The 17330-nt window shown below is 40.0% G+C and overlaps 1 protein-coding gene across 4 annotated transcripts; it reads right to left on the bottom strand.

Moving 5' to 3' along the window:
- Window positions 1–22: 22 nt before the first annotated feature.
- Window positions 23–15628, bottom strand: znf362b (zinc finger protein 362b). Of its 4 annotated transcripts, none has more exons than XM_080445555.1 (9): window positions 15409–15628; window positions 12960–13026; window positions 12514–12658; window positions 11635–11739; window positions 6285–6669; window positions 5905–6129; window positions 4144–4222; window positions 3190–3348; window positions 23–2401 (listed from the first exon to the last, which is right to left on the bottom strand). In XM_080445555.1, the coding sequence occupies exons 2-9, from the start codon at window positions 13023–13025 to the stop codon at window positions 2285–2287; spliced, it is 1281 nt and encodes a 426-aa protein (XP_080301681.1). In that variant the 5' UTR covers window position 13026; window positions 15409–15628; the 3' UTR covers window positions 23–2284. The 4 variants fall into 4 exon arrangements, with proteins under 4 accessions (XP_080301681.1, XP_080301679.1, XP_080301682.1 ...); XM_080445553.1 differs by having other exon boundaries at window positions 12397–12658; window positions 15409–15626; XM_080445556.1 differs by having other exon boundaries at window positions 6285–6603; window positions 15409–15625.
- Window positions 15629–17330: the final 1702 nt, after the last annotated feature.

Genomic DNA, 17330 nt, shown 5'->3' with positions numbered 1-17330 from the left:
CAAAATGCTGCCAAGCAATGAGTGAGTTTATAACAGTCTGTTTATTAAACAAGGTAAAGATACAAAGCTTTTTTTTCCTTTTTAAACATTGATGTTCTTAGTTTTACTTTTCAGTCTTGGTTGTGCATATTTAGTTATCTAGAAACTTGTATATGAAACCACAATGCAAGACAGGAAAAAGTGTAATAAATCTACGCAATTATCTTTTTCATAGAGAACATGGGTTTAACAGTTATCATACAGTTTACAGCTTGGGTAGTCCATGCGAAAGGAAAAAATAAAATAAAAATGTTTACAAGACGGAATACTGCAGAACACAACAAGTAATGGAAATAGAATGGTCGTTTGCATGGTAGAACAGTTAAGGCTTATATGTAAATAACCGATATAAAAGGTGAATATTATTAACGTACAGATAGACTAAAATCATTACAGTAAGTTCATAGATAAACATCTTTTACAAAACCCGAATAGAAAGGAACGGTTTATGAAAACTTAAAATAGGAACTATAAATGATTAACATGATTTACCTTACAGCAACATGTACATTTTTCTCCGCAATCTCAAGGGTGAGAGGGAGAGAAAGAGAGAGATTAAGTTGAAGAGGCAGGGTCTGTTGTTTTGTGTTAAATGACTGTTTTCAGGCCAGTGGCTTGAGTAATAGTTTTTTTTTTGTTTTGTCTTTTCTTCTTTTGAAAACATACTATATACTGTATATGTATTTTACATTATTCTCAGTTCCACCTCAGACATACGTCGAGCCGTAGCACCTTTTCGTTAAGTACCCTGAAGAATACAGGGTACCTCTATTTGTACCATTCAGAGGTTAAAGTTACAGTAAAAAATACATCAAACCAATACTGTGTACAATGAAAAGAATACTAAAATAAACAAAAGAAATACTAGCGAAGCATAAGCATCGACTCCATGTTAACTTGTCATATAGGCCCATGGAGTAGGACTTATATGGAAGTTCATTTTAAATGGGTAAAGCTTGTTAATATGTTTATATGAAGGTAAAAATACTATTTATATATACGTATATATATTGGGTCAAAATAGCTGTAACAACTTCACATTTTGGTCCAATGGTTTACTTTTTAAATATATTTTTCCCATTTAACTGAGATTTCATGTCAGCTTGAATTGATTTAAAAAATGAATATCACGAGCCAAAGTCTTAAGCGTTAAGTAGATACATCAATTAGCAACAGTATGTTTCTAATGCTTACAAACAATGTCCATAGCTTAACTGAACAAAATAGTGAAAGCAAATACGACTTCTAATATTTCTTTCTCACAAAACAAAAAACCTGAATATGGTTCATATGGCACTAGACATGAGGAAAACAATTGGAAAATAGAAGGTAACTACATAGCAGTGATGGATCATAATGTAATGATCACAAACGTTGCCATTGAATGTGGCGGATGAAACATTTGGGGAAATAGTAACCGTTTTCTCTATTTTTACCTCCTAAATGCCAAAATACATCTGAATACAATCATATAATTGAATTGTCATCCACATTGCTCCGATTGCCTTTCTACCAATTTAGATTTTTATGACCCTGTAAACGTATATTTGAATATTCTTCTTTAATTACAAATAAAAAGGTATAGAATAGAAAAGGTAACCAAAACAAACAACACAACTTTCATTTCGACACAAATACTTTTAGCTGCCTCAAGTAATGCCTTTTTGACGCCATCTGACAAGATTAAAACAATTTGAGCCAAAACCACAAGGCCTAAAAGTGCTTTAAGATTATCTTTGGATGTCTCCAGAATACACCCACAAAATATTTTCTCTTTTTTTTTTTTTTACTTTCTCAATTCCTATTGAGAGCAAATTTCATCTGGCACATTTTGGGAAACCATTTCATGGAATAAAAAACAAATAAGAAAATAAAAACAAAATGAGAGAACCTTTCAATTTAAGGGCCAATGCATCCGGCAGTGTACATGACGCCTACGAAAGTGCTTATTAGATCTGACGTAAGACATTCCTAGCCATTGTATCCTCTGGGCAATGTCAAGCTGCATCGTTACATTCATAAAAACGCACTGTCTGTGCTCATCTTGACAGGGACGTGTCAAAATGGAACGAGAGGGGGGGACGTCTGGATGCTCTAATTAGCACTGAATGCTTATGTCAGCTGTCATATGCTAATGTAGGCTTTATGTAGGTGACCGTGTGCGCAGGGCCCCTAAAAGCCAGCCTCACGTGACTAATAAATCCAACCTACTGTGCTGCTGTGTGTGTGTAGTGACTGGGGGAACTCAGATGAGGGAGATGCGTATGGGGATGCTGGGGGACTCGGTCCTCTGAGGTGACTGATGGTTCACTAGGTGCTCCACCACGGTATGTTTGGACATGTGCTTCATAAGGTATGTCTCCTGTGGAAAGAAAGGTTTTGAAATGTACACGTTATAAAAAATATATTTCACCAGATCTTGACAGTAACAGAGGTCCTAAAACGAAATGTTTTGTCTAAACATCGTTTGTGCCTACTACTCGTTATGTCGGACAAACGGTACAATTTTCAATACTATTTATACAATTTCAAATTCACCAACTATTCAGTATACAAACATACTGCCCCCAACCCCCGGCCAATAAACTACTTGACATCAAAAGGTTGATTGAAGCTCTGAGGCCTTCTGGAGCAAAAAGGGGGGGGTCTATTGAAGGTATTTTCAGAAATAACAGAAACAGCAGGAGAATGTAGTGTGCACTGTCTTTTGGTGTTTTGGAGGAGAAGGTAAAAAGGCTTTGCAACTGGCAAAGCAGTTTTTTAAGCATAATTGAGGTAAGTTCTTAACCACTTTCAACCTGGCTTCAATGTTTTTTCAAAAATAGAATATAATGTACAAGCTGAGCTTGTAGATCAGCTATATTTGAAAGGGGGCTTAAGTATATGCTGAAATGAAAAGTGGTCCCCAATTAATAGGGTAAATTATTTAAGTTACTGTATGTTCAATGTGGCGAGTATGTATTTGAGAAATGCAGCTGGATGACAAATTCTCTCACCAACTGCAGTCTCCAAAAGTAAGCAAAAATATTTGGAATCAGTGCTAGTTCTTGGGAGTGACGAAACAAAACGTGTAAACATTTTAACATTGACAATTCGTCTCCAGGCAGATAGGACTAGTCAAACGTTCTAGGTAATTTGGGGTGTACTCACTGAGGTGTATGCTCTGCCACACATACTACAGCAGTAGGCCTTGGCATTTTTGATGGCGTGCGCTGACAAATGGATCTGCAGTGATGCTGAATCTGAGTAGGCACGGTAGCAGTTAGGACATTTGTACGGCTTGTCTTTGTTGTGCTGCCTCTGGTGAGACTGTAATGGAAGGACCGAAAGACCAAGGAGATGGGAGGAAAAAACATCAGTTATTTTCTTGCAATGTGTAAAAAACAAAAAAGAGATGCAACAAACTGTTTATTTTTTGTTAAGTTTGTATATTAATTAGGCAGCAGTTCTTGCCGAGAACAGACAGACTGCCTGGAGCAGAGAGGGAAAGACATGCAACAATGGTCTCTACAAGTCAGAACTAAACCGGGGACAGATTGTTGGGAGAATGGTTCCCATGATATTTGACAAAAACATTTTTATGTTTTTTCCCTTCTTCTGAATGATCTTCCCCTATATTCATCACCTTGCCATTCTCCTTCCTGTACTATGAAGGGTGTCAAAAGTTACATTCTTTCCATCTGTTGTCACTCCTACAGTACATGATGGCCTATCCCTCATAAACACTGACTGACTAGCCTCTTGTACAGAACATGCCTTAAAGAGTGAGGTAATATCTGATGTTTTCTTACCACTGCCATGTTAACTCATTCAGTGCCTGACTTATTTCTGAGTGCCAGAGCCAAAATTCATTGTAAAAAAAAAGTGCTTAGGAGCCGAGATACAGCCTTTTTCAGTAAGAAGTTAAACAAGAAGTGAATGGAGCAGAACATTTTCAAATCATCATATCTTGGGTTGTGAACATTTTTTTCCAAAAAATAAAATATATATATATATATTTTTTTTAGGACATCTTAGACGTCCAGTGGCACAGGGCTTATGATACAACGGACGTCTTAGACGTCCAGTGGCACTGAATGAGTTAATGTATGTAATGTTACTCACCTGGAGGTTAGAGAGTTGGGTAAATGCCTTTTCACATCCAGGATGGGCACATTTATAAGGCCTATCACCAGTGTGGATTCTGTGGCAGAAGGAGGGGGACATGAAGGACGTTGGATTATTCAAAAACTAGAATCCAGTGCATTCCTCCTACAGTATATGAATGGATACTTAACAATATCTTGGGAAACACATTAGCCATTCAGAGTTGATTATAGATCAGTGGTTCAAACAGCTTAAGACAGGTCAGTTTACCTACAACCTTAACTTAACCCATAACTGGAATTTGTTCACAAATTCACCTATTACATTTAACTATTCACACTGTCCACCTGTTATGAAGAAACAACACCTAGAGCAAAGGGTGCAATGTGCATTTTGTTTCAAGAGAGACCATCAACCCGGACTAGCAATTCTGCATTCATTGGTATTTAGCCTAATAAGTGTGCCTATATCAGGCCATGTAGAATAACGAGAAGATTATTGCACGTAAAATTGCACTAGCTTTGAATTTGTTTGAGTCAGAGGAGATGGGTGCTGGTGGTTGGGTGTGGGTGCACAATGTCCTCTGCAGCTGACAGCAGTATGGGGCGGCAGTGGCTCAGGAGGTAGAGCGGCCGCTTGAGAACCAGAAGGTGCCCAGTTCGATCCCAGGCTCCCCCTTGAGCAAGACGCTGAACCCTTAATTGCTCCCGATGAGCAGGTTGGTGCCTTGCATGGTTTCCTCCGGTGTATGAATGTGTGAATGTAATGCACAATCATTACATTACAAGTGCATTTATATAGCGCCTTGGATAAAGGCGCTATATTAATGCACCATTTACGGTGCATATCATAACCTCGTCCAGGAGTTCCATCTGGACAGAGCTCCGCTCGCTCGTCTAATAAAGAAGTACTGACAAGTCAGTGCCTTTTAAAGGCGGTCACCTTTTTGCGCTATGCAGTGGCCTTTGGTAATTTGATTTCCCATCGGTTTTAATGTTAACAGGCACAGGTGGTGCCTATTTCTTTAAGGCAGACATTGTGAACACGCCCTTACTGATTCATCTGTAGCTAAAAATCCAGGTTAGCTACCAAGCTGATAGTTTTTTAGCTGATGTAAGTGGTTATCAACTCATTTAAAAAATAACATCATTCCGACCAAGCAATAGGTTCAATAGGTTGAAATGGCCATCCAGCTGTGCTCAAATATCTGTCATTAAATTGTTTTTACTTTTCACAGAATTTCTTAGTTACAATGTGATTGAGCTAACAAGTTGTATTTCTCTATCTGTGTGTTGTATTGATTCCATCTGGGATAAGTTGTCTGGCACAGAGCCAACTCAATGGGTCTGGACTGGCTGAGTAAACAGGGACTATTGCCTCTATCAGACCTCATGTATTTCCAGCATAACAGAGGTAACACTCGCAAAAAGGTTATTTTGAGGGCAAATTGTAATTAATAAAATGTATTTATATTGTGGGGCCACAATATAAATACATTTTGATTTTGTTTTATTTATATGGTAACTGTCGTATAATCGCGATATTACACTCAAGGCTTTACCTTCATTATTGGCACTTAAGTTATGTTTGCGGAACTTGCTGCAAGCGCCTCGTGCCTGACCACATCACTGTCATGCCAATAATGACGGTAAAGCACACCTAATTAAAATGTATGCGAATTATTCTTTTGGGAGCCGTGGGGAATACTAAGCGGAAACTTCACAATGATGATTACACCATCAATCCAAAGTGCATTATAGATGAGTGGTCTGAACTGACCTGGTGTGCTGCTGCAGATGTGACAGCTGGCGGAAGGAGTTCTCGCAATAGGAGCAGTGATAGGGCTTGATTCCGAGGTGGATGCGCAGGTGCTGGGCCAGATAGGAAGCATTGGCGAATGACTTGGAGCAGTGGGGACACTTGTGGGGCTTGGCCTCCGTGTGAGACTTGGAGTGCATTTGCATATCTGACTTGGAGAAGAAGGTGAGTGGACACACTTTGCATCTAGTGGACAGAAGAGGACAATAACAAATGCCAGAGTGTTATTGAAGACTACCACTAACTAACTATAATAGTTACTATAAATGCTTTCTGTGGGACAATGACCTGATCAAGATTTAATTATCTGCGTAACACAAAGTAACTTCCAGTGTCCCAACCTGTAGGTCTTTCCTTCTTTGGGTCCAACAGTGATACAGCCTTGGTCAGATAGGAGGGGATAGGGCACCACCAACAGTGGACCTGTAGGATTCTCAGCCTTGATCTTCTTGCGTCCCCGGGGGGCCTTAGGTGGGGGCCCTAGGAGACATGCTAGGCCCCCGATCTTCATATGCTCCATCCCGGGGCCGTTGGCCAGTCCAGAGATGATGTTGACCGGTGGGGCTCCACACAGCCGGTTCTGACTGCTGGAGGTTGGAGTGGTTGGGGTCAGTGCCTCTGAGGTGCTGTGGTTTTCAGGCCGGGACGAAGGGGCCAAACCTGTAGCGATAGAGTACAGAAGTCCTGACGTCACTCGGTCATCCCCAGGTTCGTAAAGTAATTTCGCTATGGAGAATCAAGTTCAAGTTCAAGTTCAAGTTAATTATGTCCCAAATTGGGCAATTTATGTTACAGCAGATAGTAAGAAAGTAAGAAACTCCAACACACAGTAAACATACATACACAAGACACACATAGACATAGACATAATCACAAGATCCAGATAATAATAGCTACTCATAGCTACCTCCTCCTGCTGCTATTATTGATGGCACGAATGGAAGTAGGTACAAATGAGAATTTGTACCTATTGTTTTTAGCTGCAGGGGTCTTTAACCTTTGGCCGGAAGGCAAGAATTCATATTCAGGATTTAGGGGGTGAGAGCTGTCTGCCATAATAGAAGATGCTTTCTTAAGCACCTGCTGGTCATATATATGACTCAGACAGCTAAATTGTACCCCCACAATCTTGCTGGCCCCCCTCACAACCCTGTTAAGGGCATTTTTCTGTTTAATGCCAAGGTTTCCATACCAACAAATGGCAGCAAATGAAATAACAGACTCTATGAAAGCTCTGTAGAATAAAATCATCAGTGACTTGTCCACCTGAAATTTGGCTAGCTTCCTTAAACAGAAGAGCGCTGTTGACCTTTCTTACACACCATTTCAGTATTGAAGTCAAATTTCAGACGATAGTCAATAATGGAGCCGAGTGGTTACCAAATCCACTGTCTGGCCATTTATGACACTACTCTGAGGAGCTGGTGGAGATCGTCTAAAATCAATACACATGTCTTTAGTCTTTGTGACATTCAGTTGTAGGAATGCATCTTCACACCAAGAAATAAAGTCATCTACAACTGGGCCATGACTGGCTTCACTATCACTCAAAAGACTAACAATCACAGAATCATCTGCAAATTTAACAATGTGTCTGTTGTCATGTTGACTCCTACAATCATTAGTATACAGGATATACAAGAATGGGGAAAGAACACAACCTTGGGGTGAGCCGGTGGATGATGTTTGTTCTCCAGACAATTTACCATTCACCCGTACCCTCTGGGTTCTATTTGTGAGAAAATCAAGAACCCAACCAATAATACCTGAATCTAAGCCAAAGTTGTTAACTAATTTTTCAACTAGTATGTGTGGCTGAATAGTGTTAAAGGCTGATGAGAAGTCAACAAAAAGCAGCCTAGCATGTGTTTTGCTAACTTCCAGGTGTGACAATAGAAGGTTCAGTAAGGTGATGGTAGCATCGGACACTCCTCTCTTAAGGCGGTTACACACCGGCGAATATGCGAATATACGCAAAATTCGGACTCGTTCCGAATAATTAAAAGACGCTTTTTTCGCTCCGCGAAACTGGTGTGGAAGCTTGCATTGACTTTATAAGGTTTTTAAAAAAAACGTATTATTCGCATGAAAAAAATCGCCCCGGTGTGTAAGGACCTTTAGCCCTGTATGCAAATTGCAAGGGGTCCAGGCAACACTCAGTTATTGCCAAGAGCTCATCCTTAACAAGCCTCTGAAATGACTTCATAACCAAAGAGGTTAAGGCCACAGGCCTGAAGTCATTGAGAGCTTTGGGACGAGGACCCTTGGCAACCGGCACCACAATGGATCGCTTCCATAAAGATGGCACCTTCTGCTGAGTAAGAGACAGCTGAAAAATAAAATAGAAAATAGGGCCTAGCTGTTCTGCACAGACAGTAAGCAGACGTCCACCTATATTGTCTGGGCCTGGACTTTTCTTAGGTTTACACCTTTTAAAACACGTGGTCACACTATGTTCATCAAAGGAGAGGTCATGAACCCTAGATTTCACCAACCCCTTCCTAAGCTCAGAATGATGCCCTTTGAAATCATGCACATCAAATCTGGTATAGAACTCATTAAATTCCTCTGCTAGCTGCAGATCTGAATTATAGCCACTAAGCTGTATGTTAGTCCTACCCTCTTCTTTAAGTCCTACAATAGTTTTCATACTACTCCAGGCAGAACCCAGATTATTCATCCTGAGCTGATTTTCTATTTTGTCTTTATACCTAATTTTTCCAGCCCTGATTTCTCGTTTTATCTCTTTCTCTATATTGTGCATTTCTATAAGGTTCCCTTCTTTAAATGCCTTTTCCTTTTTTTGCAATAGCCCTTTAAGTGACTTAGATACCCATGGCTTGCTGTTAGGATAAATCTTGACAGTTTTGACAGGGATCACTGTGTTCTCACAATAAGATATCCAGCTACAAATAACATCAGTGAGTTCATCAATGTCATTATACGACTGTGAATAACATTGGGTCATCATAGAATCGTCTCATATAAGAAAATAAGAATAAGAAAATAAACAAACTGTCTCTGCGATATTGTCAGGGAGGAGGTTCTGTATCGTTTATGATAGTCAGTCACTTATATTTGATACAGTCTGTTTCTGGCGAAAATTTAACTAATTCGGCGGAAGTAACATTAGCGTTTTCTCACCGTCAGTTGATGCTTCATATCCATAAGAGTAAAACCGCCAGGGTCATTTGTTTATTTTTGTAACACAGTTCTTATTTGACGCGATATTAAATATGTCTATGGGGATTAGAATGGGGGTGGAAAACCGCGAACCAGGTAGACAAACCTAGGATGTGTAAATTACGTCAGACTTCGGTGCTTTATGGGATCAGAACCACAGTAAGTACTGCACATTGATCTGTTTATGTTAAGTCACCTGACTTTAGACCTGCATACACCCTAAACTGGCTTAGTTAGGACTGAATCCCACAAGGGTGTTTGGCCAGTATCTTCAGTACACAGTCTTCTCAGCTTATAATGTGCCTCAATAAGGGTGCGTGTGTGTGTGTGTGTGTGTACACATTGTATATAATCTGAATATATGCACATTCTGTTGATTTCTCCCCAACACCCATATAGATCTACAAAGCTTTCTGTAAATGTTCTACTTTTAGTTACTATTCACTACCTTGCCATTTATTACAATCTATGTGATGTTTTAACTAATCATAATGCCCACAGGTAGATACATAGTTGTTGTCATAGTGGGACCACAGTAGGACACACAGGACAGATGCAGATAAGAGGGTTTGTTATTGAGGCACGGTTGGCAAGAGCTTCAGTCACAAAATGATATTGTCACAGTCATCCTTCACCATATTCTCCATAAGTGTGTGAGTGCATTTGTGACATGGTATGGTAGAAGCCAAATGCTTCACCTCAACAGTGAGGTGGCCCTGTTGTGCTGTGGGGGTTGGGTCAATTTGTTCCCTATGTAGCCAACGCAGTTAGCATGCAGCTTTGTTGTGGGTAGGCTACTTGAGGAAAACAATAGACAGCATTTAATGGCACTTAACGACACCCTGAACCCACCAGATGCAAATCAAATCCTGTCTGTCTCAAAGGCGACCGTCCCTTTCCCACCTGATCGCTGTAATTTGGCGACACACGCACGCAGAACTGCTTCGCCCCTAGTCACTGGGTCACATTCCAGGAGGATAGCACTGCCCGGCTTTCTTCCGTGGTGGAAAATAGTGCTTGGTGCTGGCACTGCCTGGGGGGGGGGGGGGCAATGTACTATTCTGTCCCTATCAGTACATAACTCGAGCGGCGTTGAGTCGGCTCAAGCGGACTTCGCAGCGTTCGGCACGGCGGTGCCTCTCGTTGCTCAAGTCCCGCTTGAGACGTCATGCCTCCGTCGTAATAGTTTTTTGCCTAACTACTTCCTACCTTAATATTAGGGGCTGTTCTCACTATATGGGCCAAGTGGTCCGCCTCGCTAGGGGCGACAAAATCTATGCCTAAACCTAACCTTAATCCTCATAAAATAATTTACGACACATTTTAGATAATATAAATAAACAGCACCGGGAGAGGGATTCGATCCTGAGGCGCCACGTTTGGAAGTCTAATGCTTAACGTTGCATGCCATGGAGCCATCTGGTATTACAGAGGTTTTGGGAGTTATTTAAGGCAGTCCGCTCATGTGAGAGGCAGTTCTGCGTGCGTCATAGAAGGGGGCGTTGCCATGTTACTGCGATCCGGTGGGAAAGGCCCGTTCACGTCCCATAGAGTGAGAATGTGTTGATCCTAGAGCGATGCAGTTAATTTCTCCTCTTTGCAGTCTATTGTGTGTATGTCCTCATGGGAATAATTATAACTGAAAATGGGCAGTTGAGAAGTGACTTGACTTTCAGGGTTTTTTAATTTTTTTTACAGTTTTTGCCCTCCCGTTAGCACTGGTGGTCTGTTTGTTTAACAACTTAAACCAGTTAACCGAGGAAGAGAGAAGAGGAAGAGAGAAGACACACGAAATGTGAACTTGGTGGTCATCCAATAAATTAACTGCTAGCATGATCCAGTATGTGGACTCTACTTTTCTTTTGTAGTTCTGTTCATTTTAATCATGAACCCGATGTAGTTTAAATGCCTACTCTTTATTTTCATAAACAATTAGGTGCAATTGGGTAGCATTCATTCACATAACTCCTCTGTAGCTACTCAGTGCAACATTGCATGCAGAGTGAATGCTGAATATATATTTGGAGAGTTACGTTATGTGCACTATTTTTAGTATGTGTTGCAATGTCCCCTTGTTTTGTATGTTAAGCCCTGTTGTCCATGTCCTAGATGTGTCTGTCAGTATGTAATGTTGCTGCGTAAGTAAAAAAAACAACCATCTGCACCAACACCACCAAGGCACTGAATCTGAATTAGAGCCAGACCAACATATCAGCCTGCTGGTTTTTCTGCAATTATACAGCTGATGTGGCCAGATTTTTACCAGGTGTCCCTATTTTGGGCATTATAGGGCAAACATTTTAAAGTTGTCAAAAATAGCAGATCTACAAGCTCACGAGTGTGTTGAGATGCGTTGTGAGCTTGTAGAATGTTCAAGTTGATTAGAATTGATTTAGCACTTTTTGATAAAATATTGTTTATCGGTGGGCTCGACTCTCCAAAATCGTTAACATGGGCATCGGTGTTCTCTCATTCACACACAGAACAGCGACGACGTGACTCCTGTACCTGAGCGATGGTTGATTCTGCCAGCTTGTTCTGCCATCTGTCTCAAATGCCAGTCTTCCCACAGTCCCTTCGCCTTAACCGTCGACTTGTCATCCATATTTCCATCTGAGAGGTTGTGAGGTGAGGACAGTTTAATCAATACATAATAAAGTTTCAAAATTAAAGAAACATTTTACAACACCTGTCTCTATATCAGTACTGTATTATTTCAAACTCTAAGGATGAAGGTCAAAATGAAGACTGCAATCATGGCTTTACAATACTGTGAAGTGACGATCATGTCACCTCATATGTGTGTTGTTGATTGCTTGATTTTGATCATTTTATTTTCAATATCATATTTATTTTTTCATTTGCAATATCATTATTGCTTAGCGAGTTCTTACTTCACATTATTGATAATGAAGGTAAACATCCTGACAGAACATACTATGATTGCAATGCAACAAGGTTGAACCTGGGCTCTGTGTTTCCCCTAGGATGAAGTTGTAGCAGCGGCGGTGAATATTATTATTATTAATTTATTTTTGCCCTCAAGTCAGGTGTCTTTGAGATTGACAGGTGTGACAGAGTCACAGTGGTCCTGTGGACCACCACCAGGGCCAACACACTGCGTAATGTGCGTATGGGCAATATCAAAGGCTTCAGCCCAAGTCAAGGCCACGTAATGTAGTACAACTGGCTTTAACTCTAGCAATTTACTTGTAACTAATTTAGACTTGGGAACCAATGCCAGACCAAGCAATGGACATCCGACTGTACCTTGTCCAGAGCTGGAGGTGGGGCGGGCGTGTAGGGCGATGTCTGGCTGGCCAGAGCCCTGAGGCTGAGAAGGGTGGTGGCTTTGCACCTGCTGCTGCTTCTGGGGCACAGACATACCGTGATGTGCGGAGCCATCCGAGGGCGAGGAGGACACCAGCAATGGCTGCTGGGAGGGTGTGGAGGTAGGCTGCAGATGTAGGGGTCGGATCTTCTCGGCCATCAGCTGCTCCTTGATCTTGTTAATGAGCACCAGGTTATCCAGCTGAAAGGTTTAACGGTTCATGCTCAACAGAAAACAGTCACCATGTGTGAATGTCATTCATGCCTTCCGAGCATTGACTTGATCACGACATCTATACAAGGTCTCAGGTTTGCATCCGTGAGACGAGAACAGCAAGAAATTCTCCATTTGAAATGGGGGGGAAAAAACATTGAAAGATTCACTGTTTCGGTCAGGGATTCCTGCCGAACGGCTCAAAAGACATTCACACATGGACACAAATGGCAGTGGAAAATGGCAATGTCACAGAAAATAAATGCTAAGGATAACTCAGGCTTCTTACCTGGCCCTGGCCCATAGAGGGAGGTGGTGGCCAAAAGTAGGGGTTGTTGAATCGTGGCTCTGCCATCCTGAGATAAAAATAATCTGTGTTATCGCTCATATTTTAACATGAAACATTATGAAGTAATTGTGTGAAATAGTGCTGAATGATTGACGATATTATTTTTTTTGCAATATAAACAAGACAGAGTCTAATCCCTGTGCAAAGTTGGTGTGTGGAACTCCATATTAGGTCAAATGTGAAAAGCAGGAATTGTGTGATTTCCGCAAATACACGTCAATATGCATATATGTCGTTTGTAAAACCAGTTACCAAGAAGTCATTACATCCCAGTTACCAAGAAATTGTTAAATCAGGTGAGTAATTCCTTGCCACCGTTGCCAAGTGCTTACTCATGAGGGCATGTTGGGTCTCTGTAGTAGTGTGTGGTCACTGCCAACCTGCTCTACATGTAAAGCTTCTTGAAATAACTTAAGATTTGGCACTATATAAAAGGATATTGACTGACTGATTGTTATTTATCAGATGGACTCAATGTACTGATTTTAGTGTTTTAGTACAATGTGAGTGACTGACCCAATTTCATTTGGCTATCCTTTGCAATGATACAATTCGATGTGCATGTGTTCATTGCAATGTCAATGCTGAAACAATATATTGTTCAGCCCTACTATGAAAGCCTACATTTTAAATAATGTTATTACACATTGGCCAGGGTACCATTATTAACCATAGTGGATGTCTAATACCTTATTTATGTTCAATCGCACAAGAATGTAAGCAAGAAGGCTTGCACCAAGTTCTCAATCCAACATCATCTTCACTATAATGCATAGAAATAGAAAGTAAGGTTTAATATTATGTATTCTGGATAATACTAAGAGTCCTGGGGTTTGACCACTTCAGACGTGAGATTACTAGTTGAGGTTAGTGCACACAATTAAGTACAGCATGTAAATTATTATTATATAGCTACATTTTATATGTGCACTATAATCACACAGGATTTAATTTGTACATCAATTTAAAATAGTAACAAATAACTATGTCATAATGAGGATATTCGTGTAATAATAAAATAACAATCACTGCTATTATTTGAGGAAGATGGTTGGTTCATGTGACCATGCAGTTCAGCACATTATTATTATTATGCCATTATTATTACAGAATAATACAGGCTCACACCTACAGCCACGATCAAGCTTCATACTGTATTGTCACCTTTAACACTCCATTATCTAAATGACATGCGCAAATGACATTTTGACAGGCACATTCATAAAAAAAGGTTAATACAATCTATAGTCTTAAATATTCCGCAAAGGCGGTTTTGGCATCTGAATATGTAATGATAGGCAACCATTCCCTTTGTCTGATGAATATGGAATTCGTGAAAAATAAGTGTATAGGTCGCTCTGTTGCAATTAAAAAAATACATGTATATCGTAGGTATGGAAGTCCATAGGTCCAAAAAATAAAATAAAAAATATCACAATGAAATAAATAAAATCCACAATGAAATAAATAAAAAAACAATGATATAAGTAAAAAAATACAATTAAATAAATAAAATATACAATTGTATTTTATATCATTATTCATTTCGTTGTGGATTGTATTTATTTCATTGTGGTATTTATTTTTTACATTTTTGGACCTATGGACTTCCATACGCAGGAAACTTCATCATTTCAACTTGCAAGACGTGAACCGCTATTAGTGACCATGTGTGATATTCACTGATCGTCTGTTTTAGCGCCGCGGCCCTTGATCCTCCCTAAAATACGCGACCCAGACAGTCTGTCTGAGACAGTTTTGTTAAAAAACATTTCCAGACAAAAGAGAAGAAACAAAAATGGCAGCCTTATTTTTATAAGGCGGGACGCCATATTCTGCTGCAGACCCCAAATTTTTAGGAACATTGACATGTTGTCTAGGGGGAAAAAACGAGGCCGATCCGACGCGGACACACAAAGGTGTGTTTATGATCGTGTCATAGCAAAGGCATGAATGATTGTTTACGGCGATCATTGCAGGTTTGAATAGCCCGGCCTCCCCAACCTCTTCTTTAAAAAAAAAGACACTTCCTACAACAACCATGCCCTGCAAAATATAGCACGGAAACACAACTAGCCAAGATGCTGTCTAGTCTGCCTGCCTCGATCTAAAACAAAACATACGGATACAAAAAGAACAGCATCGTCCGCGTAAAAAAGGGCATCACACCGCCTGACACGGAATACGGACCATCTTGACCAAAAATGCCACTTTTTTTTGTTTGTTTGTTGTTGTTGTTTTTTTTTTTTTTTAACATTCTGCAACTTTTTGACGAATCAAAAAGCCCAAGTGGTATAGTATTTTTTTCTGCACGATTCACGCGTATCACGACGTTTTTTTTTTGCCATATGCACACTTATAAAGACGTTGTTAAGACGTGCACAAATACCTGGTTATGTCCTGATCGCAGATAGAGAACAGATCTAGGCTATTATTATAAAAGGTTGATGTTCTCTATAGTCTGTGGCTGCCTGTCTGTGCCTCCAATCCGGACCAGCGCTTCCGGGTCGCTTTGTTCACTTCTGGGTAGAAACTAGCCCTCGTCCAGAGCGTTAGTGAGTTCTCTCTAACTGCCAGGCACGCTGGTAGACTCATAGACCGAACATTCCACTGCCGTGCGAGGTCTCCGTATTTAGTAAAAATAAACAAAACAATTTTGCTACTCATCGAAACAAAGGCTATTTTGGGTTGTTGAAAGTCTATTATCCAGGGTGGGGAGCCTCTCAGGACCCCACCTTCTCTGTATAATACACTTTTTGGGCAGAAAATAATATATGCCTGGAAATTATTTTATTTACTCCACTGCGCCCTCTAGAGATCTGGTCAATGGTAATTTATATTGACCAAATCTATAGAGGGCGCAGTGGAGTAAATAAAATAATTTCCGTCTGGTGGACATATTTTATTTTCTGCCCAAAAAGTGTATTATACAAAGAAGGTGGGGTCCTGGGAGGCTTCCCACCCTGGTTAATAGACTTTCAAAAAAACAAAACAGGCTTTGTTTCGGTGAGTAGCGAAGTAGTTTTGTTTATTTTTTTTACTAAAGACGGAGACCTCGCACGGCAGTGGAATTTTCGGTCTATGAGCAGAGCAGCGCGCCTGGCAGGGCGTTAGAGAACTCACTAACGCTCTGGACCAGGGCTAACTTCTGGGTAGATACGTCAGTGGTGGAAAGTAACTAAGTATATTTACTCAAGTACAAGTACAATTTTTTGGTTTTACTTTACTGGAGTATTTACAATGTAATTATTTGAAAGCTTTAGTTACTTTGCAGATTTTGATTATTATTACAAAACATACATTAACCACTTCAACCCTATATAAATGTCGGTAATTTGAAAATAGCAGATCTACAAGCTCACAATGCGTCGCGAGGCATTGTGAGCTTGTAGATCTGCTATTTAAAAAATATTTGTATACATTTCATTTGAAAAGTGGGACATTAACATTATGCATAATGAGTACTTTCTACTTTTGGTACTTTAAGTACATTTTGATACCGATACTTTTTTACTTCTAGTCTACTCAAGAGAATTTTTTATTCCGGACTTTTACTAAACAGATTATTTCTACATTGCAGAATTATACTTTTACTTTAAGTAAAAAATGAAAGTACTTTTTCCACCACTGGCTGGAAACGTACTGCGGTCACACTCACACTCTGTAAAGTTACAGAGTAGACGCCACGGGGATTTCACCTCCTGACGATACAGGAATTTACATTGAGTGTAGGCTAGCCTACTGTATGTAAAAAAAGAAAAAGAAAAGAAATGTACAGAAACATGCGCAAAACACCTGAATCACTGTAACCGCGTGCGGGGGCTTTTTTAAGCCTTTCTGAATGGATTTTTTTTTCTTCCTTAAAAATTTCCACTTTTTCCACTGTGTGTAGGCCTATAGGCGGCTACTGTTTACTATAAACTGTGTTGCTTGCTGAGAAGAACTGGTGGTGATAGTTTAACAAAACTGTGTTTGCGTTATAAACATCTTGTTCACTATTAATTTAGTTATTTGGTATTTTTACCATGATATTAATTAACGTGTTGTCAAATGTGTCATATTGGCCATATCTATAATAACAACAATTAATAAGGTGCAGAGAGAGAGAAATTGAGAAAGAAGAGAGAGAGAGAGAGAGAGAGAGAGAGAGAGAGAGAGAGAGAGAGAGAGAGAGAGAGAGAGAGAGAGAGAGAGAGAGAGAGAGAGAGAGAGAGAGAGAGAGAGAGAGAGAGAGAGAGAGAGATGGAGACAATTCAAAATGTTAAACTTTTCCCCAAGTTTCACAAAAGTATATTTTTCATAAAGAATATC

This window comes from Gymnoscopelus braueri, assembly GCF_963280865.1.
Source record: "Gymnoscopelus braueri genome assembly, chromosome: 12".
NCBI classification, from domain to species: Eukaryota; Metazoa; Chordata; class Actinopteri; order Myctophiformes; family Myctophidae; genus Gymnoscopelus; species Gymnoscopelus braueri.
The sequence above is the reverse complement of the archived record's forward strand: the minus strand, read 5'-3'. Positions and strand labels throughout refer to the sequence as shown.

Bases quoted from the DNA above. Each gene is read 5' to 3' on its own strand.
- znf362b (XM_080445553.1), bottom strand. From the start codon at position 13,025: ATGGCAGAGCCACGATTCAACAACCCCTACTTTTGGCCACCACCTCCC. The intron at 6,670-11,634 runs GTACAGGAGTCA...GATTCTCCATAG, and splicing joins CAGAATCAACCATCGCTCAG to CGAAATTACTTTACGAACCT. The intron at 3,349-4,143 runs GTGAGTAACATT...CTTCCATTACAG, and splicing joins CCCAACTCTCTAACCTCCAG to TCTCACCAGAGGCAGCACAA.